Raw genomic sequence first — 26,873 nt, 5'->3', positions numbered from 1 at the left:
GAGGATGCCGGCGGTATGTTCTGATGTGTCACTTCAACTGTCACATCAGAATAACACATTATGCCTCGGCTTTCAAGTCTCAATACATGCTGTGATCTAAACTGTCTTCACGGTTTGTCTGTCATGAAGAACGTCCTCCTCTGTATTCTACTCCAAAGAATCCAAAATGATGGGGGATATTAAATGAACACAAGCGCATAACTTCTCCGCTTCGACAAGATCGGCTTTTTAAATATTTAGCGTTTGTTTACAGCTGTTCCCCTGAGTGGCAAAATGTTCTGTCTGAGTGGATTAACGGATGTTTGGCTACAAAATATTAAAGCTCCGAAATACTTCAATTTACATCTTAACACCACCACGGCCTTCATAAAGGCATGCGCTGAATTAATAGCAGGAAATAAGTCATTTAGCAGGTTACCACGAAAATGCATGCATTTCAATATCACAATATAATCTTTTGATTTCAAGTGCAATTTAAGCTGATCGTTTGGAACCAAGAGCCATGAGCCAGATGGTCTGCTAATGAACTCCAAAGTGATTCAAGCAATCAGACAAACAGGTTTTGCCATTATCTTTTTTCTTTTCCAAACTGGAATTAAAGAGGCAATTCACGTAAGCAGAACGCGGCATGCTAGTTCCTTGAGATCACAAATACCTTCAGTGATAGCCTGCAAGGCCGTCCGGCAGGGGTCCACCACACTCTGTATGCTGAGCATAGAGAAATCAGCTCCCTGTGCGCTCAAGTTATAACTCTTTGCATTAGATCACTGCCATGATCAGAGGTTAAACTTCCCGGAGTGAACCGCGTGGAGTCTGGAGCCTGAATGGACTACAGTTCATTGTGATTGTCACATGTGGTCTGTAAATCGATGCGGTGCACTCACGCTGTGGCCTGGTGAGAGACTGGGATGTGGAAGGGTTCAGCACTCAATACTTTATTGAATGTCCTCAAGCCATGACTACCACACAAGTACCCTACTTTGCTTGCACATGTATGTCTGCGCTCATAGACCTGGGTGACATATTAGAGAAGAAATGCCTGAGCAATGTAGCGTGGCAAGAAAAACAACCAGTCGATGGCACAGAACGTACACGCACGCACACACGCTCACTTGCACAAACATACACAAAGGTTATTGAGCACCGAGGGGTTTGCAGACAATGAGGTGAATAAATGACCGTTGTGAGAGTTAGCTGATAATCTGCTCTACACCATCCCTGCATCCACACAAAGCGACCAGGATGAGGGGATAAAAGAAAATAAAGAGGAATAAAAAAGAGGGGGAAATAGGCTTATGGAATGGGCGGGGGGCTGGTGGAGAAAAAAGATAAAAGTTAATGCTCTACAGAAGCTGAGAGGTAAACAGAAAGAGAGAGAAAGGAGCGCAGGGGAGAGAGGAGGGAAATGTGCCAATGAATTTGAAGCTGAGATAGACGGGGAGAGAATGAAAATTGCAGACAGGGAGTTAGTTAGAAGATCCGTAAGCAGCATGAATGATTAGAAACAGCAACTCGGCAGCGGCGGTGCTGCCGGTGGTGGTGGTGGTACTTCTTCTGTCAGCCAACTGAAACATAACTCAGAGCTTTGAAGTTTTTAAAAGTTTGTTGTGCTCCCGTGTGATGCGATCCAGGAGGCTGCCTCTAATCTTTCCTGGAGGGGAGGGAAGAGGAGAGACAGAAAGAAAGAAGAAAGGTGGGAATAAGATGCAAAGGTTGTGGCAGGGGGCCACACAGAGAGGCTTAGGCAATACTACTGAGACATGTGAGTGGAGAATTGCAGCAGCGCCACCGGCGAAAAACTATCAAACAGAGACATGAAATAACTCAGCTCTATTTCCTCCACGCCTTACTTCAACAAGCAACAGAAGATGTAAACCTCAAACTTTGCCAGCGCTCTATTTCCTTTTAAAGCGCACAGTTTGGAGTTTGAAAAAGATGCGACAAAACCAAGATTTTCTCAGCAGCTGCAGCAGCAGGTGTCTTCCGTGGGAGAGTCAATGGTATGTGTGCACAGTAGAGTCAGACATGTTTGGTACAGGCCCTTCAGGAGCCTCCTTGTTTTCAGTCGAACAGCGAGACAAATTAGCTCACACCTGGGGGCACTCGCCCATTCTCCCCATCTCTGTATCCACTCCCTGCAGTCCCACCTGTCTCTGTGGGTCTCTGCGGCATGCTGTGTTGATTGGGGGTCTGTCTCTCTCAGCTTAATTGCCATGTTATCAGCTCCACTCCCGCACTGCCACTTCGCCCAGGCCTTTCAGTCAGATGGACATGCCAATTACCCCTCCTCCACACACACGCTTGTTCTTCCTCACTCACACGGGTTCCCGAGGCTGCGCTGTCAGGTAACATAGCAGACAGCAGCTGGTATAAAGCGGGCAGTTTGGGATGAAACAGGGAAGAGAATCAAAGCTCTTTGTGTAGCCTTTATGCACACAAGCATGCAAATACACACATCAATAAACAGAGAGTCCCAGCAGGAGCTTCTTGTCCAGGCCGTAGGATCCCAAGGGAACCTTTCTACTCCCCTTCTCCTCTTAATCCTTTACTCCAAACACACTCACACTGTCTTTTATCTATCTCTGCTCTTTTTAATACCTCTTCTCTTTTTATTTTCTTATGGTTTTATTACCCTTGTTTTCCCTTAAAGGCACAGTTTGGCATTTTGGGAAATATGATATCTAAAGACAGCAGGTGATAATTAGCGTTAACTGTGTTGATTAGTGAATTTGAGAGGTGCTTGTACTGTGGGGGGGGGGGATTCTTCTCACCTTTGGATAGACCCAGGATGGCTCTTACCCTGTTTCAAGTCTTTATGCTACGATAAGCCAACCATCCCCTGGCTGTAATTTCATATTTCTTGTACAGACACGAGAGTGGTACAGTTAATTATTTACATATTTACATGTCTAAATAATTTCATCAGTGACTTAAAAATAATCTGCTGAATCTACCTCTGTAGTTTTCCTGACATTTACCTCAGTCTAAGTCCTCCTGGCATCTTGGTTTGGATTGGTTAGTTTGCTAACATGTGAGTCAGAAACCAAACAAAACTGAAAGACGTAATGGCCATGAAGACAGTGACAGTGTTTAAGGAGCCAGACTTTGGTGTCGGTTCTACTGGAGTCTGGGACGGGCACCAGAAATCACACTTTAACCTGTCGTATCTTTCTTGTTTCAATTTTAATTTCACCAAATTAAAAAACACACATTATGTGATGCTTACTGATGTTTTTTAAAATCTAATTAGCACTGTGTTTTTCATGTTTTTGGTCTACAATCAGTCCAGCAAAGGCTGAGATGCAGCTGCTGGACACAGCCATGATCTGTCTGAAAAACAAATATGCATATTTAGATTTAAAAAACATCAGTATGCATTACGAAATGTGTGTTCTTTAATCTGTTGGAAGGATTTCCAGTCAAATTTGAAACAACACAGATGATGGGTTGAGATGTTTTAAGCAGTGCCCAACCCATTAACTTCAGTAGAGCTGACACTGAAGTCTGGCTCCTTGAACACTGTCACTGTCCATCCCTCTTTTATATTTTCCTTGTCAGAAACAAGGAAGTGTTGTTGTGAAGCTGATGAAGTGTGGAGATCATTAAAGTGCTGCTTAAGAAAGTTATCCGTCTCCATTGTGCTATTTCTTCTCAATAAGAGTGATCCAGCCGTCAGAAAACAAACCCCCACTTATATTTATTTACAGCTACTACAAAGCAACTTTCATTTTGTGTTGATTTTGGAAGCAGTAAGGATTCCCAGATGAATACTGCATTTCCCATGAGCACCACCTCTTAACGTAAATATTTTGATCTGGCTAGTGTGTGCATTTGTTTTGGAAGCGAGTGAAGTATAACAGTAATGTCCACTGTGACCTACAGTATACCTCCATGGACTGTACACAGCCATTTGCATCATATGCTAAGGCACAAACTAACAGCAGTAGGCATAGGGTTCCTCTTTATTTCTCATTTATTCATTTTAACCTTACCAACTCTAGCTAACAACCTTTGTGAAGTCCCACCCCGTACGCAGACTGGCCCAGGGGAGGAAATCCCGGGGGGGGGACATGACTCCCCCTTCAGTAAAGCTATCCCCCCCCAGAATAATTTGAAACACAATTAATAATTTTTGAACAATGCAGTAGTATTTATTGAAAGCACAGTGTAAGTGGTGTTCATTATAATTGTGAAATAATGTGCTATTTAAATCTTAAAAGATTTAGTCCCCCCCTCCCATTCCTAGTAGTGGTATATCCCACACTCTTTCCAACGGGCGGGGCTACTTGGCAGCAGTAGCAGCGTGTGGCTGGACCCGCTGCCCACATCGTGCATCGCAGGGTAAGATGTACGCTCACACAGACACAGTTTAACTGACACAAGTTACAACACATCCCATTTACTGTTACAACAAGCCCAGGCCCAGGCTGATAATATAAACTGTCTGCAACATTTCTTCTGCATTGTTCAAAAGCCTACTCAATTACAAGTGCTGCTAAGCTAAAAGCTAATGATTAAGCTCAGAGTTTAGTGATAGTCAGAGAGGACAGGAGAGAAAGAAGAGGGAGAGGACAGGACAAGAGCAGTCAGTGGCGGAGCGGCACGTAACTAATGGGTACCTGTCTGTAGGCGCTCCACCTGTCAGTGAGACAAACATGAAAGATGTGCAATTTGACAGACAAGGAGTGGTCATTACGCGCGACTATTACGCATGGTTGTGAGGTGCGCAGCGGCAGATCTCACAGCACACTGTTTATAAACCAGTTTACCAGTTTAATTGCAGGAAATTTTTTGTTGTTAAGCCAATTCTCATAAGTATAGATATTCACTCTGCCTGTTGGAGAGATAGAGAGAAGATTAAAGCATCAAATTGCGGTAAAAGATGCTGTATAAAAGACAGGCTACAACTTTTTTTCATAACGTAGCATTGGGCCAGCTCATACCAGGGTCCGACAACAACACAGCTGTGCTCCATTGACTCTAATGTAATCGTTTCAGATTTCCTTCATTTTCAGGCTGGTTTTGTGGATTTGGAGCTAAATGTTGTGCCTGGGGCACGTCGTGTATTAATGATACTCGTTACCTGGAGAGGTTGGAAAAAGATATACGTTTCTTCCCTGTTCCAAAACCAAAATCAAACCCTGAAAAGTGTAGGGTTAGCTAGCTAGCTACTGAAGATATAGCCTACTGAATGTATACACATACTGCTTTTGCTTATTAATGATTATAACAGTGAAACAAAGACCGACCCTGCTGTACAGGAACCAGTGAAGGGAAGCAGGGAAACTTTGCTGATATTGAACCAGCTCTGTGTCATCATCTGCACACACTGTGATGCCACACAGCTGGTTGAATATCAGCAAAGTTTCCCTTTATATTCATTGTCTTCTGTGTCGATCAGCAGTGATGTGGTGGTTCACTTTTACACTGTGATCTGTAGCCTATAGTTCGGCTTTAGCTTCTAACTATCTTTGTCTTTTTAACCTGTTGTTGCTGCTGAGTCAGTTTGACATCCTGGATATATCCTTCAAACTCAGACTGTAGACCCCTCTGTCTGCTTCTCTCTGGAATCACTGGTTCATTTTTCCAAAAATATGATAATATGTCTTCAGGGAGTGCAGTTAGTTACAGTGTGGGCTTCATGCTTGCTGTGACAGCTTGTTGGACCATCACAAAGGGGCGGGGCTTAGCAAAAGCTCAATTCACTCCGTTTGCTGAATGACTGATGAAGGTTGACTGAGGTTTTCGCCCGTGCTCTATCACTGTCCCCTTTAGCTTTTTGTGTTTTGCTCTTTTATCAATTCTCTTCTTTTTCTCTTTGCTAATCCTGTCGCGGTATGTAATCACAAAATATAACATCAACTAGCAACTAACTAGTCAAAAACTTCTTAAAGTAACTTCTAAAACAAAAATGCTTAAGAGTTGCTTGTTCCAGCTTCTCAAATTAGTATTTCTTGCTTTTCTTAGTGGTACAACTTTGTAATTGAATTTACAGTATTCGGGGTGTGGACTCATTTTTTTTACTTTTTCACTTTTTAGAGTAAATTCATCAATTAACTGATTAAAAAAATGTAAAAAGGGAATAAATAATGAAAATAATTGTTAGCTGTTGCCCTTCCCAGCACACAGACATTTATAAAATTCATGGCACATCTTATATAGGATCAGCATCAAAAATGTTTCTGTGTCTATTTCACTGTGAATTTTAACACCAAACATTCTCACTTATCATCAGTATGATTGAACTCCCATCCACAGCTACAATCTCTTCAAAAACAATAGCTAGTCAATGTAATTAGGTGATTGAGAAACTACTTCCTTTACCCATTTGCGGTGGCAAATACATCACAGCGCACCATCAATGTCAGGTTTTCAAACACTATTAGCTCTCTATTGATAACTCCCCTAATGTTGACTTGTAATGACGCCAGATGTTTCACAGGCGGCACAGTGCAGTAGAGACTGCTCGGGGCTCCTCTTAGAGACCCACCAATTAATCAGCCTCTGTGTGTGCGCTTCCACGTCAATGTGTGCGAGAACACGCTTGTTAACGCTTGCTAATGCTGCCACTTTTCATGGTGTGTGTCTGATTTCAGTACTTCTGTTCCAACATGGCAGCACCAAACCAGCTCCCATTCCTACACTCTCTTCCACTCCACTGAACCGTTTCCTTATTATCACCCTGGTACTCAGACATCAGACAATCGGCACACACACACACACACACACACACACACACACACACACACACACACACACAAAACTAGACACACCCCAATTATCCCTCAGACACGTCATGTTAACAATGGGGCATTAATAGCACATGCGTGAGCAACCCCGTTTACTCGCCTTTTCTCTTTCTATGTCACCAACATACACTCATGTCTGTGCCATTACATTTACTCATATTAACGCACTGCCTAATTGTGGTCCATTTTCACTTTAGATGAGGGAAGACAAGAGAGAAGAGCTTTATTATCCAACCCGTACTCATTTCACTTTCAGCCAAATTAGGTGCACCTCATCCCACCCGATATCCCTCAGCACAGCAACTGCACTTTCCTCGGCTGTCACCCATTACATAGGCCTCTGGACCAGTGTAAAAAGTTCGTCTGTCTCGTCTCTGTTGATCCTTTCTGAAAAGCTCTTCTTCCATCTTTTGATGACACAAAGATTCTTGCAAACTTAATACGTGACTTGTGTCAGTTTTTATTCCCAGCGGGAAGATCTGTCTCTGTGCCACAGTTGGTGGCCCGCGAGTGCATGTACATGAACTGTATGTATGATGAGTTATGTGTGTGGAAGTATGTGTGTCGGCTTGTGTGTGTTTGCTCCTGCCAAGACCCAAAGCCTGCAGAGCACCAGTGACCTGATATGTAGGGCGAGACCGTAACGCTGGGATGACAGCTTAGAGCCCGCCCCCACTAACTCTGACTGACAGCCCTGTAACCTCGGCTGCCTCCCGCGACAATGCTTCGGTCTTGCTTCTACTTTAACGTCTGTCATTCCAAGCTCAATATAACAACTATTTCTGGGGCAAAGTTCTATAAAAATGCCGTAACAGGACCGGAGGAAAAGTCAAAATCAGATGAAATAAGATGAGAAGAAAGGACTTGCTTTCAGGGCGATACATTGGGACGCAAACTGATGGCTTTTATTCCTTAAAGGGACTGTCAAGAGCTGCAAAAGTCTTACATTGCCCTGGGTGCTCACAGAGTCAAAATACACATGGCTGTACAATGTGGATTTTTCTGTCTTTCATTCCTACAGCCTTTGTGACCAATGCAGCACTCAGGCGATCACATCCCGCTGCCTCTATCTCCCACTTTTACGGGACAAATCCCTCCTAATCTACGGATAAGGTACAACAGCCACATGTCTCAGTGGATTTCAACAAAATCAGGTCAAAAGGGTGCAGACGCTCTAAAGAGCATTATTGTACACAAAGAGCGCACAGCCAGTTTTCCCACCACTTGATGTAAAGGAAGCAAAAGACCAAAGTAAAGGATTAAAACCACCACAAATCCAAAGAAAACTGGGGTAAAAAGAAAAACAATGACATCAAGAAATAAGAATTCTCGCTTGAGCTACAGGTTTGAAACTCCAAATAAAGACGCAGATCAAAGTGAAATATATTTCTTTTGTTAAATATGATCTGTAGATGTTTCATAAGCGGCTCTGGCATTGTAGCCCCAGTCTCTTTCTGAGAATGAATCATTTAATAGGAAGTCAGGCAGGGCACATGAGGTAGTGGGTTACATTTAGGCAAAAAAGGATCTCTTCTGTTCAGCCTCCAGGACATTTTCTGGGCTGTGACATTAAGAAAATCACAGTCAGTTCTTTTTTTTTGTGGCTAAGAGGCAGAAAATCAGATTATATGTACACGCAAACAGCAACCTGCATGTCACATTAAACTATTTAAATATCCATGTGGCTGGAGCGCACGTTATAAACTTTTGCAATATATATTTGACATGGCGTGAGGCATTTCTTCAGAGTGCCATATGGCTTTTATATATCTCAGCCAGAGCTTCCTCTGGGCTCAGCAAGTTTGGGAGGGGAAAAAGGGAAACATTTTAATGAGCATGCAAAGGATGGTGGGATTGATGTAATTGGAGAGGGGCTCTTTTTAATGTTACTCCAGAGAGATACTGCAGGGGGATGACAAGAGAGAGCTTAGAGAGAGGAATGTTGCAGAAAAATAAGACGATGGGATGGAGGTGAGAATGTTCTGGTCCGGTCCAAATTGAACAGATTTCTGGCATCAAATATTCAAGATATTTTAGACAGATTTGGCATTAACCTTAACCCTGAACCCTATCAGAGTCTTATCTGGAGTACCAAAACAACCTGCAGCACAGGACTTCCCAGTGATAAAACAACATGTTCTTGGCCTGAGCCTTCACTCTTTTTCCTTTTTTTTCCACACTGAAGTCAACTGAATGTACATATTCTCCTCCTAACTGGTATTGGTATTATTTATTCCATTCACTGTTTTTTATTTGATTGATTGATTTATTTTATTTTATTTTATTTTATTTTCACTTAATTTAATTTAATTTAATTTAATTTTATTTTATTTTATTTTATTTTATTTATTTATTTATTTTGCTAATTACTTAATCAGAGTGTCTATTTGTGCTCCAATGACAATAGTAACACAGCTGCTATTTGGCTGTTTACACCCATCGTTATGATGTGTTATGGATCCCACTGCTTGCTGTGATTGGCTAACGCTCGTCACATTGACACATCGGGGTCAAGTGGGTACCTCCGGGCTGAAAATATAAAGTCAACATTAAAGTGCCATTAACTGCAGTTTCATGAATGTCCACCCATAGACCCCCATGTTAAAATGCCCAGCTTTACAGCAGAAATAAACATGTTTGCAGCCTGCTACGAAAATTTTTGTTTTTTGTGTCTATAGCTAATTTCTCCCTTGATGACAATTGTAGAGTGGGTGTATTTTTATACGTATAACTCAAGACTTTACATTTTACTAAGACTTAAGTTTATGCATAATTAAGGACGGGCTTCTTTGAGCGACAGGCTGTCTGCTGATAGTGTCCTTGGCTTCTCAGTCAGATCCACCCCTCACTCCTCCACTACGCCATCCTCTCGCCCGATTATGGTCACCTCTGGCTCCAAAATATTAAGATGGCGACGGACGACATGCTAAACTTGAGGCTTCAGCATGGGAGTCCACACACCAATGGGTGACGTCACTGTAGTTACATCAATTATTTTTTAAATCTATGGTCGAGGTCGGAAGGGGTTAGGATTAAGCAAAGGAGGTCATGGTAAGAGCTAGTACTGCCGGATCTTGGTTATTCTCTGAAATTAAAGTGATGAATTTACAAGAAAAAACAAATGCACTGTTAGAAAGTCAGGTGATGTAGTATAAAGACAGAGATAGTAGGATGTAGTGGGTGAGGATGTTTAGCACAGAGCCTTCACACAGGAGTCAGATTACTGTGTGAGTCATTAGCCCCTTTTACACTGCCTGTTCAAGTTGGGAATATCCTCCTGAAACCTGAACTTTTGACTGGTATGCATTTTCAGTTTCTCCTAGCTATAGGGATCAGTAGGACCTGATAAGTATAAAAAACTAAACACTGTCAACACCAATAAAGTCCCAGTGTCCTAGAAATTAGAAATTAACGATAAATTCCTAATTAACAGTGTCTTAGCTTGTTACTGTCACTAAAACTGGTCAAATTTGTTGTCATATCCAACTACAAACATTATTAATCATAAATAGACAAGTTTTAACCATAAAATTTGATCAGGTTTTGGACCTTGACCTGGCAGAGATGGCTGCCACCTTGTTTTTACATGGATTTGTGGATTGTGAAAATTATTCTCCCGCATGTTCACCAATGGAAACAGCTTTTACTTCCTCGAGATAGTCAAGTGTGATCATCTTCTTGGCGCTCCGCCAGGGCCACTAGATGGGGAAAAAAAGTGTCCATGAATGAGGACAATAGGCCTAACTTTAACAGAATGAAGTATGAGGTCAAATAAACCCAAAATGTAAGGTCCTCATATGAGGACGCAGGGTCTCAGGAGGATATCATGATGCCTTGCCGTCTCGCCATTTTGTATATAAGGCACAACTGCTGAAATGGTTGGACAAAGTTGCCCCACCTCTAAGTCGGGAACAGAGGTATTAACAGCACCAAAACAATGTCTGTATAAATGGAACAGCCAACAGGATGGGATCATGGGCAACATGGATGACATTTTGACTTTTATGCGTGCCACCTGCCCATGGGAGATTTAAAAAGTAGCTGTTAGTAGTTAGCAGCTGACTCAAACGAGAAGAAGAGCGGCTGAGAATGGCAGCATTGGGAAAACAAGGAGGTCCGAGCAGAGGACAAGATCAGCCGCCATATAACAGGGATGGTAAGTAATTGTTATTGCTGTCATGCTATGCCATTGCTATTGTTTACAAAGCGCTACTGGCATGTGTGTTATTTGTCACACTACAGGCTGACAAACTTCAACGTTGCTTGGATGTCAAGGAATATACATCCAGGTGTGAATAGCCATTGTTTTCTGAGGACAACTGGGTGAAAACAGTATCTGCCTCACTCTTCTGTCTTTTTCCGTAACCACTGTGAAGGATTGGGAATGTAGATGGGAGGGGTTAATGAATATGGGAAGGTCAGGTCGAAGAAGTAGCTTGCTTTGTGTTCTTATAAAAGTTTGTATGCCTTGAATACAGTATGAAATCAGAGACCAGTTCATTCTGACCTCTTAGATGTGCTATTGCTTATTGTCTGTAATGCTGTAATGCTCAATTAAAAGATTTGAGAAAGAAAGACAGAGGAAAGAAATAGGGGTAGGAACAGTTGAGAACAAATGCAGTGAGAGCGTGAGGAAAAAAGCTGTAATGAAGGAAGAATGTTAGTTCCAGAGGTTAAAGAGAGTCGCAGAGAGTTGAGCTGCATTTAAACAACTCTTTCTCCCCACCTCGTCTGTGGAACTGACACGCTGACACTTGGCTGCCTATTGACATGGTAAATTGAGGGCCCATTCGAGCAGCACTGTGACAGCCAGAGGAGGCCATAGACCCTGTCAGAACTGTATATATTCACAGGGTGCTATTACAACGCACATCAGGGGACGCAGCACGAGAGGGGAGAGAAAGACAGTGGAATGTGCACAAAGAAGTACGCAACAGAAGGTGAACCGTATGGAGGTCGGACGATTTTTTTTTTTTTTTTAAGTGTGTGAAATATAGGCTAGAGCAGCAAGAGGAGGGGAAGAGAGAAAGGGAACAGCTAAAAGGCTGATAAGAGAAGACAGAAAGCAAAATTGATTTCTATTTTTGGAAGAGGTATGACCGATGAGTGGAATGAGTCTAAAACATGTTCAATTCCAAAGTCAGACAAACACACACACACACTTTTATGCACACATACATTTTGTGTATGCATATAAACTATCTCACATGCAGATCAAACCTGTCGCAGATCATGCTACAAGATTGCAAATGGCAATGTAATTGCTTTTGCGGGTGGGTGAACGTGACTCGTGCTCCTGAGTGTGTAAGGATGTCTGCCTTGTTATGGTGTAGCTGGAGCCATTAGCCATTTGGTTTAATGGGCAATCTGCTCCACAGGCTCCACTGACCCCCGGCACTCGGTAGGAGGAGCAGGCCAACCTATTAACAAAGAGTGAAAAGCTCCGAGCTTACCCTATCGCACGAGGCCACACTTAATTAGACTGTTTGTTTAGCAGACTCTAATGGGAGGGATGGCGAGTGGGGGGAAAGGTTGACTGCTCTCCTTGAAACTGCGGGCTGAAAGACATCTGGCCAAGGATGAGGCGGAGGACGTGAGGATATTAGTGGAACGTGGCCTCATCACGTTTGGCGCTATCTCATTTTCTCAGGACAGATGGTAATGATGGAAAGCAACAATGGACAATATTCATAAATGGTAAATTGAGTCATTACAATTCCATTAGCATAATTATAGCTTAAAATAAAAGTACACAAATACTTTATCTGAGAGGCCAAAACACATTGATTAAACTGATTAAGCAGGAAAAAATTCAGCGAGAAGGAGACGGAGAAAGAGACAGTGATTGAGTTTGTATGTATTAAGTCAGTAAGTAACAACAGTGCGGTACATGAGGGATACAACCCCTGTATGAAATTATACCTAATTAGCGCAATCCTTCAGAAAAATTACATTTCTCTTTTTCATCCATCCCTGTACCCTTTCAGGCCCTCTCCCCTGATCCCTCTCCCTGCGCAGAAGGCTAATTAAAGGAGAGAAATTGGATATGGGCCTGTGCGCACTCTAATTCAGGGAGAGGAAGGAGGAAGGAAATAAGGAGGGGGGAGAAGTCGGACCCGGGACAAGGGCACTGGATCAGAACAGTGAAGCCTTGTCATTTCTGGAAGTATTAACAGGATGGCAAGGTTACTGGATGAGACAGTTGAAGTGTGACGCCTCAGAGCAGAATCCAAGAATCCACCACACTCTGTTCCTGTTAATCCACTGCTGATTTATGCCGAAGCGGACTCTGCTCTTTTACCACTTCATCAATCTCTGAGAGGCCTGTAGGACCAGAGCGTGAATGTTTATCTACTTAATCATCCTCCGTCCACCCCTGCACACTGGGTCAGAGGTCAAAACGGTTGGCGGACGGTCTGAGAGGGCCACTTGACAAATCCATTAGATCAATAACTCATTTGTAAAGTTCTCCATCAACACCAACTCTGTAAAAAATGTCAAAGTTTGATTACGGCATTTCTATAACTGCAAGCAGTCCGAACGACCTGCATCCTGAGATACAACATGGGTTCCTTTAAGGATAATTCCTGTGTATTTTGGTCTTATTTCCATAGTTTTGGCCACAATAATAACTTCAAATGATGTCACTGCAGTCAGGGAGTTTACCAGACCTCTGTAACCTGCTCCTCGTCTCTGAGGCTAGAGGCTACATTAGCTGCCACTATCATAGCACACCTGAATCTCTAACCAAACTGTCAGTGGTTGAGTTACATTGTGGTTAAAGGTGTCCCCTTCCTTTCCCCATTTAAAGAAGTCTTGTGAAAGTGTTTTAACTCCTAATATGTGAACATGGTATGAACCTGCACTCATATAGCCCCCTTCTAGTCAAAGCCTTTTTTACACAAGTCACATTCACCCATTAACACACTCACACACCGCTGAACATGCAGACTGGGGGAGCCAGGGATCGAACTGCTGTGGATTTGAGTGCACAACCCACTCTACCTCTGAGCCCCCGGTATGGGCACCTACCTCATCCCCTTTTTAAAACATTCATAAACCTGCTCTCGGGAAGACGAGTTGCTGCAGCAACCAAGAACATTTATAAAATACCTTTCACACAAAAAGCAATAACTGTATACACATTTCTTGCACCAGAACCATTGTTACTGTTGTCTATACTGTGCATGTTATGCTATTTATTGTATGTATTGTGATTTCACTAGGATATTTTTATCCACCTGTGAAGCCAAAGGCATATTTCCAAATTTGTGGGCAATAAAGACTTTAATTTTATTATTACTGTTGTTGCTGTTCTGAATATTTACAAGAATATGTGGCATGAAAAAGACTACATCTCTGGTTCTGTTGCATTCTGGTCACTTTTATTTTAAGCTGTTCATGATCAGTGCAATCATGTTTAAGGAGTGCAATTAATAAAATTATTAAATTGGGCGAGAACTCCTTTAAGCTGTTGCACAGTCATCCAGATTTCAGACAAACTAAAATTATTATCGATCACAGATTATAGACTGATTTCTTCATGCAACTTCGATCCCCTAAACTTTGTGTAGTTGTGCTGGAACACATTTCGTCTTTGCAATGAGTGATTGCACACACAATAAAAATCGCATATCCCTTAAGCACCCTGACACACCAAACCAGTCAGTGTCGGGCCGTCAGTGATCATCTTGCTGTAGTTTTTGCAGTGTGTCTCAATGTTGGCACTAGTCGGCCATCAGTGGCTTTTTATTACCCGATTCAGCATGTTGAATCATAGACATCAAAGAACTAGTGGCGACTAGGAGCTCTTTAGTAGAAATGGTTCATGTTAGTGTTCACTAGCGCTCTGTTCTTTCAACATGGGGTTGTGTTGTTAATGTGCTAACTGGCTGATGAGCTTATTGACTCTGTCCTGGTGGTCTCCCTGTTTCCCTTTTTGAATGACGAATAAAGTCTATTGCCGCCTGCTGCTATGGGGTTATTTCTCCTCAAGCAGGAGCAGAACGTACGTGCTGGTTGGCCATGTTCAACTGCAACTCTCTGGCTGAGACACAGGCGACGTGAGGCGACGCAACAGTCGGCCTTTCTTGCCGCTAGTTTTGTGTGTCTGGGCCTCAAAATGTCATTCAACTGAGGGAACAATTTATGAGCACTTCTCCAGTCAGTCTTCATCACTCTTGTCAGGACATTTAGAGAATTTCAGACACTGAAGCAGTTTATACAAACACATCCCTCTTTGTCTCCTCTCTGCCTCCGTCCACTTTGTCTTTATTCCTCTCTCTCAGGGTCTAAAATCCACAGGCTCAGGCCAGGTGCAGCTGCAGGGCTGCGGTGGATCAGAGAGTTGATGATGGATGACAGGAGGGCGTGTGTGCGTGTGTGTGTTCAAAAGGATTCTCCATGCATTATATTGAGTGACACACTCCCTGCTGTGGGGAGGAAAGGGATGACGATGGACAGGGGAGAGAGGTTAACAGCTTGCATGCTCTCTCACACGCACATGAAATTGCTATATAACCCCATTTTGCCCGCTGTAACTGAGAGGGTTAACAGACTATTACCGCATTACTTTACCACAGAGGCCAGAAACACATTTGGCTCCAACACCAATTGTGCCAAATGGACGCTGTCTCCAGCAGGCAACGTAACACATGCCAGGGAAGCAACAAAGGGTGTATTTGTCTGTGTAAAGCTAACAATCCACACCCCCGCCTCCCCCATCGTCCCACCCACTGAGGTGCTGGCTTCCCCTCTGCTTCATCTACATGTTCACACACACAAACATCAACACAGACATGGACCCAAACACACGCACGCACCCACACGCACGCGTACAGATTGGAATCCTGTGGCATAGCAGGAGTGCCCCACTGGAAAGGGGCGATTATTTCACAGTTGAGCGAGCAGATGACTTTGTGACCTGATGTGAAGAAAGGGCGTGTTTGTGTGCTGTGGAGGATTTGAAGAAAGGGTTAACAACAATCTAGACAGCTGATAGTTTTCCTACACACAAGACCCACACGGAAGATGTAATTATTTCTACATTAGAAAACAGGATGGACTTTTTTTTAATGATTTGATGCTAAAAATTAGGATTTCTAAGATGACTACAAGCAAGAAATCCATCATGTGTACTTTTTTTAAATAAGAGGCGTCAGTGTTTTTCTTTTTTTGTGATTTAATTGTCTTTTAAGATGGAAAATCCTATTAAATCCTCTACGTTTGGGAGACTGTACACACACTTCTCTACATCTGTTAGCCCCCTTCCTACTCACATGTCCATTATGTAGACAGCGAGTAGACACCATCGACCCTCCTACAGCGGGCTATCTACCCACATGCCCAGAGAGACACGGGGGTTGAGACAAATAAATAGGCTGCTTTTGGATTCGGATCCAGCTGTTTGCTCGTCTCCATGCGAGCCTGTCAGGTTGATGGTGAGCACATATGTCTAGCAGTGTACGGATGGATGGAGGCCACCCTGGCATTCTCTGCCCAGGCCAAAATCTTTGGATATCCTGCATGCTGGGCTTAGCCAGGCCTGCCTCTTGAAGTGGAAACACACATACACACACACATACACACATGCACGCACGCTGGGTTGCCCCCATGCCTATTTTTGATGTGAATAGGGGATGGATCATGCTGCTCTCTTTCTCTCTCTTCCTCCTCCGAAAAAAAAAAAACAACTCCTGGATGACGAGCACTGGACAATACAGTGGCCCAGTAGCATCATTTGTATGGTTGCTTATCTCAGATATGACAATGCAGCCAGATGTCCTGGGCGATTCAAGCAAACGTCTGATGCATTTCATCCACTCTGAATGGCCAAAACATAGAGGGGACATAATTATATAGCGTGACTCGCAGTGCGGCAGGCAGCAAGACGAAAAATGTAATTCTCTCTGCAATTTACATGAAGATGAGACAAATAGTGTCTATTAATGCAGATCAGTCTTGGTAACTGATAGAGTCACAGGCCTGCAGCCGACAAATCACCTGACAATGAAACAACAGCCTCCTGACAAATGGAAATCAATGTGAACATTACCAATCAACTCAGCTATCACGCTGCACATACACAACATAAAACATTCACAGTTATGAAACTGGGACGCATGATGCCTCACGGTGAAATGTGGAATAGTTTGATTTTGCTCTCTCTATATTTTGAGGATGGAATAATGGATTTGTGTGTCTATTTTTCATCAGAGAGTCAAAGGAACAGTGTGTAAGATTTAGGGGGATTTAGAGGCTGAAACTACTCCCGGTTAGAATTCCTTCAGTGTTCATTGTTCGGGAAGTTTTTACCAGGAGCCAGATTATCCGCAGAGGTCTCTCCCTCTCCAAAACAAACAGACTAGGTGATAAAAACAGTAAATAAAGCAGTTTCAGTTTACAAATCAGTGTTTCCCCAACTCTCTTTGGCTTATTGCTGCTCGCTTAGCACCTGCTAATATGTGCTCACCTTATTTCTGATCCAAACATTCAGGAGGTTTTTACCATGAGCCGAATTATCCACTGATCTTTCCTCCTCCGAAACAAACGCGCCCAGTGAATTAAACCAGTAAAAACACAGAATAAAGCAGTTACAAATCAGTGTTTCTCAAACACTGTTCGCTGAGACCTGCTTATGTGTGTTCACCTTTTTTGTCTTATAATTTAAGATCCAGATCAGGAGATTTTTCGCGGGAGCCAAATTATCCTCAGAGGTCTCTTCCTCCCTAAAACAAATTGACTAGTTAAAACACTGAATAAAGCTGTTTCAAGGTAATAAAAATCAGTGCTTCTCCGACACTCATTGCAGAGCAGCTGCTAACTACAGTGACCAAAGCGAAAAATGAAAATGGCCCTAATTTGAGACAGTTTTTGATTTGTCCACTCTGGGTTACTGTAGAAACACGGCAGCGCAACATGGTAATCTCCACAGGCGAGGGCTCGCTGCCTATGTAGATATGAAGATATAAACGGCTCATTCTGAGTTAACAAAAACACAGTGTTTCTTATTTTCAGGTGATTATATACTCAAGAAAAAATACTTATTATATAATACTCCATTTCTGCCAATAAATCCACCTACATCCTACACACTTTAACTTTTATATCGATTACATTCCCACCAATTGTTATCCAGTTCTGCATAAAATGGCATAAAACATTTTTTAAAATCTGCTCTCTTACAACAGTCTGTGCTGTAACATGCAAATGAGAAATATTCATAAATCTTATGGGTCCCTGCTTCTGGTTGCTGGTTGCAAATCAAACCACGTGCGTGTCCTCAAACAGCGCTACAGTCTTATTGGACCAACAGTCTTTAAAGTTAAAGCAGCACAGCACACTGTCAGCATGGCATCAACGCCCAAGGCGCAGAGTAAATTAATGATGCTTAAGTAAACTTTGGATTAATTATAGATAGCCCAATGTGTCACTGGGCATATATACATATCTGACTGAGTGTCCTACCTGCAGCCATGCTAATGAAGAGCTAACCTGCCTCGGTAGACAGAGGACAGATGGAAAACACACTTGGCATTGGCACCACACTGATGCTCTCACACGCGTTATTGCCCTTGAGCAGAGAGAGCCTCTGATTAGGCTTCACTTAAGTTAGTTAGCCTGGAGCAAACACCAGCCAACCAAGCACAGGGAAGATAAAGGGACAGGACAACAACAGCAATGAGACAAACAATACAGAAATATTCAAGAGCTTTTTATGTGCAGTATATTCATGGATATTCAGCTTTGTCCCTGAAGCTGGAGAAGTGGGGAAGATATCTCAGGGGCCTGAAAACAGATACGTTTTTTAAGATGAAGTGACATGAATGTGACCTCATCTAGTAAAGATCAGTTTCATGCTCTCTCATGTGATGTTTGAATGACATCAAACTGGTAATTATTTTTTTCTAAAACCTCAATAGTTTCAGTGATTTTTTTTTTTTTTTTTTAGATATTTTTTGGGGCTTTTTAGCCTTTAATTGATAGGACAGACAAGCGTGAAAGGGAGAGAGAGAGAGGGAATGACATGCAGCAAAGGGCCACAGACTGGAGTCGAACCCGGACCGCTGCGGCAACAGCCTTGTACATGGGGCGCCTGCTGTACCACTAAGCCACCAGCGCCCCAATTTCAGTGATTTTTCAAGCACAATTACCAGACAAGCTCTGTTTCCAGCTTCTCAAATGTGACAATTTGCTGCTTTTCTTTGTTTTATAACACAACAACTATGAAATTAGGATTTGGACTGTCGGTCACACAAAAAGAGGAATTTGACGATGTAATCTTGGGCTTTGCAATTCTCTGATGGGCATTTTTCACTATTTTCTGACATGTTATCGACCAAAGTATTGTTATTTGCAGCCCCAATCCAAACCAGAAAAGAGAAATCTACATTTCTCTAAAAAACATGCATCTATTTGCATATATAGTTCAAGCTTTTCAAATTTTACTTTAGTTTTAATTTGGGTAAAATGGATGACAGTTAGGGTGTACTGCAGAAATCTTATTACAAACAAATGACAATGATCCTCGGTCAAGCTCTGGGGCTCGACTCCTTTGATTTCACACATCACAGCAGAACGCAATATTTACTTCTGTATCAAAAGCACATCTGTTTACAGCGTTTTGTCTCTATTATCAGTCAAACAAAAGAATGAGGAACAAAGACTGCCGCCTCATTGTTATAATCCCCAGCTGTAATTTATCCAGGTGAGGCAGGTGCTGGCCCACAAATACAGACTGTCAGGTACAAACAGGCCATGATAAACACTGAACTAGTTCCCTTTACAGTACACAGAATAATTTAAGGGCTACAGTGAAAATACTCCACAACATTGCATCAGTGAAAAGCTTATTTAGATGCCTTTCAGCTCTGTGGGTCATTCATGAGTTTCAGAGAGGATTATGTAAAATTCAGAGCCACACTTTGGCTTGACAGCATCTGATATCCTGTCAGATGCAACTTAGATGATTTTTGTTTAGGATAACGGAGATCCTGCAGGTTATTATTAATTGCAGGCTTTTGTGATCTCTGCAGCTTACAGTAAGGCTTCTGATGAACCATAACTCAGTCCGTTTTACAATAACAGTATTATTACATTGCAGAATAAGCACATGCCCCCCTAATGTGGTCTAATGTGCGATTAATAAAAAAATCTCAAAGTACTGTAAGGTCACTGTGAACTCATTGCTGAGTCCCTGTATGGATACTGTGACGCTTGTTACATGCTCCAGTGAAAGCAATAGTAAGCGCTCCTACCGTCCACAGCCATAGTCGGTCTCAGCGTGTATCTCTCCGTGGTGTCAACAGGACTCTCCCATTCTCCTGCCAGATGGATGAAATGTTCTGAGTGTGAGGATAAAGAGCGCTTCTTGCCCTCTCTCACCTCCTACGTGGACATTTGAGATGTCCCTCAGTGTGATCGTAGAGAGAAAAGAAAAAGAAACCTGGATCACACTCTCCCTCTCTGTCGGTTCACGGCCATTTGTTCGTCCGGGACGCCGGGACCAGTCCGATATGAAGCGGCTCCTTCTGAATCTCCGCCCCCCTCTCCGTACCTGACCGCCGGGAGACAAAAGGTCATTACGCCCCGACACCACCAGCTGTTACTGGATACAGACTAGATACTGCTCTCTCTCTCTCTCTCTCTCTCTCTCTCTCTCTCTCTCTCTCTCTCACGCGCAAACTGGCACACACTCACGCCCACATTGGTATTATTATAGTAACCATAGGCTACAATAGGATTATTACTTTGGATCTTTTATTCAGTGAATATATTCCAGAAAAGTGACAAAAATAATACAACCATAGGGTCACCTGAAAAACCCAGTCTCCATGAGAAAATGTTGGCATTGTTTCTTCAAACCACGGATATCGTATGTTCCATAGATATCCAGTGTTTCTGAAGTGTCACAGTAAATGAGCTGACTCTGTCATGTGAGGTGGCAAGATGCCTACTCAGACCACTGTCGGAGAGCAACAAACAACAAAACTGTTTTTAGCAAGTCAACACTGTGTTTACAGTAGCTTTTAGCCACCAAACGTGGGTGTTTTAGCAACCTGTTGCTGTGTTTCCATCAGGGATATTGCCAGGAAAAGTGTTTTTTTTTTTGTTTGTTTTTTTTTTACAAAGACATTGTTTACCAACACATTGCTGCATTCAGAAGTGGGATGGTGTCACAAAAATAGTTGTTTTTCAGTTTTTTTCAGTTGGGGTAGTGCCACAAAAAGAAGACTTTTGGGGTTTTTTTTCCAAGACATGTATGTATTTCCAGCAGGGAAAGTGCCATGAAAAGTATCTGTTTTTTTTTAATCAAGATGCCACTGTGTTTCCAGGCAGGACAGTGCCACGAAAAGTGTTTGTTTTTTACTAAGACATTGCTGCATTTCGAGCTAAAGTGGGCTTTTTTTTTTTACCAAGACATCACTGTGTTTCCAGCTGGGATAGTGCTACAAAAAGAGACTGATTTTTACCAAGACATCACTGTGTTTCCAGCCAGAATAGTGCCATAAAAAGTATCTATTTTTTTTTACCAAGATGTCACTGTGTTTCCAGCTGGGATAGTGCTACAAAAAGAGGCTGATTTTTACCAAGACATCACTGTGTTTCCAGCCAGAATAGTGCCATAAAAAGTATCTATTTTTTTTTTTTTTACCAAGATGTCACTGTGTTTCCAGCTGGGATAGTGCTACAAAAAGAGGCTGATTTTTACCAAGACATCACTGTGTTTCCAGCCAGAATAGTGCCATGAAAAGTGTTTGTTTTTTACCAAGACACCACTGTGTTTTCAGCCAGAATAGTGGCATGAAAAGTGTTTGTTTTTTACCAAGACACCACTGTGTTTCCAGCCAGAATAGTGCCATGAAAAGTGTTTGTTTTTTACCAAGACACCACTGTGTTTCCAGCCAGAATAGTGCCATGAAAAGTGTTTGTTTTTTACCAAGACATCACTGTGTTTCCAGCCAGAATAGTGCCATGAAAAGTACCTGTTTTTTTTTTTTTTTACCAAGGCATCACTGTGTTTCCAGCCAGAATAGTGCCATGAAAAGTACCTGTTTTTTTTTTTTTTTACCAAGGCATCACTGTGTTTCCAGCCAGAATAGTGCCATGAAAAGTGTTTGTTTTTTACCAAGACACCACTGTGTTTCCAGCCAGAATAGTGGCATGAAAAGTACCTGTTTTTTTTTTTTTACCAAGACATCACTGTGTTTCCAGCCAGAATAGTGCCATAAAAGTATCTATTTTTTTTCAAAGTTGTCACTGTGTTTCCAGCTGGGATAGTGCTACAAAAAGAGGCTGATTTTTACCAAGACATCACTGTGTTTCCAGCCAGAATAGTGCCATGAAAAGTGTTTGTTTTTTTACCAAGACACCACTGTGTTTTCAGCCAGAATAGTGGCATGAAAAGTGTTTGTTTTTTACCAAGACACCACTGTGTTTTCAGCCAGAATAGTGGCATGAAAAGTGTTTGTTTTTTACCAAGACATCACTGTGTTTCCAGCCAGAATAGTGCCATGAAAAGTACCTGTTTTTTTTTTTTTACCAAGACATCACTGTGTTTCCAGCCAGAATAGTGCCATGAAAAGTACCTGTTTTTTTTTTTTTTTACCAAGGCATCACTGTGTTTCCAGCCAGAATAGTGCCATGAAAAGTGTTTGTTTTTACCAAGACATCACTGTGTTCCCAGCCAGAATAGTGCCATGAAAAGTGTTTGTTTTTTACCAAGACACCACTGTGTTTCCAGCCAGAATAGTGGCATGAAAAGTACCTGTTTTTTTTTTTTTTTACCAAGACATCACTGTGTTTCCAGCCAGAATAGTGCCATAAAAAGTATCTATTTTTTTTTACCAAGATGTCACTGTGTTTCCAGCTGGGATAGTGCTACAAAAAGAGGCTGATTTTTACCAAGACATCACTGTGTTTCCAGCCAGAATAGTGCCATAAAAAGTATCTATTTTTTTTTACCAAGATGTCACTGTGTTTCCAGCTGGGATAGTGCTACAAAAAGAGGCTGATTTTTACCAAGACATCACTGTGTTTCCAGCCAGAATAGTGCCATGAAAAGTGTTTGTTTTTTACCAAGACACCACTGTGTTTTCAGCCAGAATAGTGGCATGAAAAGTGTTTGTTTTTTACCAAGACACCACTGTGTTTTCAGCCAGAATAGTGGCATGAAAAGTGTTTGTTTTTTACCAAGACATCACTGTGTTTCCAGCCAGAATAGTGCCATGAAAAGTGTTTGTTTTTTACCAAGACATCACTGTGTTTCCAGCCAGAATAGTGCCATGAAAAGTACCTGTTTTTTTTTTTTTTACCAAGGCATCACTGTGTTTCCAGCCAGAATAGTGCCATGAAAAGTGTTTGTTTTTACCAAGACATCACTGTGTTTCCAGCCAGAATAGTGCCATGAAAAGTGTTTGTTTTTTACCAAGACACCACTGTGTTTCCAGCCAGAATAGTGGCATGAAAAGTACCTGTTTTTTTTTTTTTTACCAAGACATCACTGTGTTTCCAGCCAGAATAGTGCCATAAAAAGTATCTATTTTTTTTTTTACCAAGATGTCACTGTGTTTCCAGCTGGGATAGTGCTACAAAAAGAGGCTGATTTTTACCAAGACATCACTGTGTTTCCAGCCAGAATAGTGCCATGAAAAGTGTTTGTTTTTTACCAAGACACCACTGTGTTTCCAGCCAGAATAGTGCCATGAAAAGTGTTTGTTTTTTACCAAGACATCACTGTGTTTCCAGCCAGAATAGTGCCATGAAAAGTGTTTGGTTTTTACCAAGGCATCACTGTGTTTCCAGCCAGAATAGTGCCATAAAAAGTATCTATTTTTTTTTTTACCAAGACATCACTGTGTTTCCAGCTGGGATAGTGCTACAAAAAGAGGCTGATTTTTACCAAGACATCACTGTGTTTCCAGCCAGAATAGTGCCATGAAAAGTGTTTGTTTTTTACCAAGACACCACTGTGTTTCCAGCCAGAATAGTGCCATGAAAAGTACCTGTTTTTTTTTTTTTTTTACCAAGACATCACTGTGTTTCCAGCCAGAATAGTGCCATGAAAAGTACATGGTTTTTTTTTTTACCAAGATGTCACTGTGTTTCCAGCCAGAATAGTGCCATGAAAAGTACCTGTTTTTTTTTACCAAGACATCACTGTGTTTCCAGCCAGAATAGTGCCATGAAAAGTGTTTGTTTTTTTACCAAGATATCACTGTGTTTCCAGCCAGAATAGTGCCATGAAAAGTACCTGGTTTTTTTTTACCAAGACATCACTGTGTTTCCAGCCAGAATAGTGCCATGAAAAGTACCTGGTTTTTTTTTTTTACCAAGACATCACTGTGTTTCCAGCCAGAATAGTGCCATGAAAAGTACCTGTTTTTTTTTTTTTTTTTTTACCAAGACATCACTGTGTTTCTTGCCAGAATAGTGCCATGAAAAGTACCTGTTTTTTTTTACCAAGATGTCACTGTGTTTCCAGCTGGGATAGTGCCACAAAAGCATTTGCTTTTTACAGAGACATTGCTGTGTTTCCAACTAAAAGTGTTTTTTTTTTGTTTGTTTGTTTTTTGTTTTTTTACAGAGACAAGGCTGCATTTCCAGTCGGGATAGTGCCATGAAAAGCACTGTCTTTTTAAGGATCATCACTGCATTTCCAGCCGGAATAGTGCCACCAAAGCCAGGTGTTTTAGGCCAAATGATGTGACATGACTTAATCTATTCCTAACCATAACAAAGAGGTTTTTGTGATTTAACTTAACCACATGTTACCCACAGCGGTACATAATAACACACAAATGTAACATATCTGTGGTTTGCAGAAATGCCCAATGCCAACTTTTTTTCTGGCGATTGGGTTGATTGGCAATAATTACTGGAGCTACTGTGAGCTGAGACTAAATGGCCAGAAGGCAAAGTCAGTTTCACATGAGTATTATCAGTGTAATTGTGTCTGCCTCTCCAGTCCACACTTGAAGCATTTATGGTCATGCTTAAAGTGGAATTATAGCATTTGTCAAGCTGGGTGAAATCCTCATATTTTTATGATTTTTATTATAAAGTTTTACTCACGTCTCTGTTGTAGAGATTTGGGAAAATGCAGGCTGTGGTAAGAGCAAGAAGCACAAGCCTCCTAGTTTTCCAAAAAGCTTCAATTTAACACAAATCTTATGAAATACTTGCTTTTATGTCTGACTGAGAGTAAACACAGAAAGTAGTCGCCTGGGAATCTCTCTATAAGGTCTTCCTTTATTGTATAGCTGCAGCAATGAAAACTGCACAGTGTGTACTACCTTGTCATTTTATTTGTGCAGGTTGCAAACTTGCAGACACGAACCATCGTGTTGCATTCAACCACTGCCTCTCTGTGCAAACAAGCTAAATCAAAAGTAAGCCCCTGTCTTAGACTGACATAAACAAACCTGCACGCATTCATGAATACAACAAGTAAGTCAGCCAGCATGTTGACAGTATGGATCAGTTATGCTATGCAGCTCTTTGTGTTTACTTTCAGTCAGACTCTCAGACAGATTTTTTTTTTTTTGAAAGCTAGCAGACTTGCACTCTTTGACCCAAAAGTTTCTAATTTCTCTACAATGGAGGTGGTGAGTAAAGCAAGGTTAGGGCGAATAGTCATAAAGGATAAAAATGTGAAAATAAGATCCAGGTTGTCCAGGGTGTTTTTAAGCGAGATGCAGTGGCATTTTCAGCTGCAATTATGGCACCAAAACTGGTTGTTTTTGACTGAGACGTCAAAGCATTTCCAGTAGTGATTGAGGTACCGAAACAGGTTGTTTTTTAGCAAAACATCTCTGTTTTTCTAGCGCATTTGTGACACTAAAACTGGGTGCCTTTGACCAACATGTTGAGCCATTTGCAGTGGTGATTTAGGTCTCAAATCTGGTTGTTTATTAGCAAGATGGTGTGGCATTTTCAGCAGTCATTGTTGCACCAAAACAGGGTGTTTCTTAGCAAGACATCACTGCTTTTCTAGCGCATTTGTGGCACTAAAACAGGGTGATTGTGACCAAGATGTTGTGGCATTCCCAGTGGTGATTTAGGTACCAGAGCTGGTTGTTTATTAGCAAGATGCCGTTGCATTTCCAACAGTGATTGTGGCAACAAAACAGCGGGGGTTTTTTTTAGCTTGATGTCACTGCTTTTCTAGCGCATTTGTGGTGCTAAAACTGGGTGATTTTTAGTGAGATATTGCTGCCTTTCCAGCAGCAATTGTGGCACCAAAACTGAGTGTTTCTAGCAAGACTGCATTTCCAGCCCTGACTGCGGCAGCAAAACTGGGTATTTAAGGCCAAAACATGTTCTTGTCCTCACTATAACCAAGTGGTTTTTATGCTTAAACATGACCACACGTTAAGTTTCAGCATATCTGCTATGATGAACATTTAAATGTTGCATATCTGGGGTTTGCAGAAATGTATAATGTCGATATTTATTCTGGTAACTGGGTTGGTAAAATTGGCAGAGTGCCCCTTTAAGGTGGTGAGCTTCACTGAAACAGCAGAGAAGTCAAGAGCATGTGGGAGCTACCATCTATGCAAACACATGATCTTTGCGCAAACCAAGAAACAGGCACAAGGAGGAGATCCACTGGATGCTTGAAGAAAAACCTAAAAACAGCCGACTCCCGGCACACACCCACGTCAGTCGCTATTTGCCCGTCAAACAGCCGAGCTTCACTTCAAAGCGGAGAATTTGCAAGCAAGTTGTGAATGTGTCTTTGTCAATGTAATCTCACAACATACTCAGCTAATTGAGTCTGCTGCCGTTCAGATGCACACAGTCTGCTCAGCACTGGTGTTTTTTTTTTTAGCAGAACAGTGAAAAGATATGTCCCTGAAAGACTTTAAGACAGTTCATCAGACTGTGTTGGAAGACGAGGGCCCTCCCCAGAGTCCAGGCACCAAAGGCATCAAAGGGTGAACAACAGGGAACAAAGGACAAGCTGGTCCATCATCAGGGCTTCACTAGAGCACATGCTGACCAGGGGTGAAAGCACTATTCATTCGCCCTTACATGCACATACACTCTCATAAATATATATATCTAACATACTCTTGTTCTCAAACACACACACACACACACACACACACACACACACACACA

General features: G+C 41.9%; 1 protein-coding gene across 1 annotated transcript in view; it reads right to left on the bottom strand.

Moving 5' to 3' along the window:
- The window catches only part of samd10b (sterile alpha motif domain containing 10b), a 73,033-nt gene extending 52,698 nt beyond the window's left edge, over positions 1 to 20,335 (bottom strand). Inside the window, exon 1 of the mRNA XM_049580853.1 lies at positions 20,006 to 20,335. Coding sequence (XP_049436810.1) covers positions 20,006 to 20,018 — 13 coding nt within the window. The 5' untranslated portion in view covers positions 20,019 to 20,335. The remainder of the gene's footprint in view (positions 1 to 20,005) is intronic.
- Between the last annotated feature and the right edge of the window lie 6,538 nt (positions 20,336 to 26,873).

The sequence above is a fragment of the Epinephelus fuscoguttatus genome, linkage group LG7 (assembly GCF_011397635.1).
Source record: "Epinephelus fuscoguttatus linkage group LG7, E.fuscoguttatus.final_Chr_v1".
Classification (NCBI taxonomy): Eukaryota; Metazoa; Chordata; class Actinopteri; order Perciformes; family Serranidae; genus Epinephelus; species Epinephelus fuscoguttatus.
The sequence above is the reverse complement of the archived record's forward strand: the minus strand, read 5'-3'. Positions and strand labels throughout refer to the sequence as shown.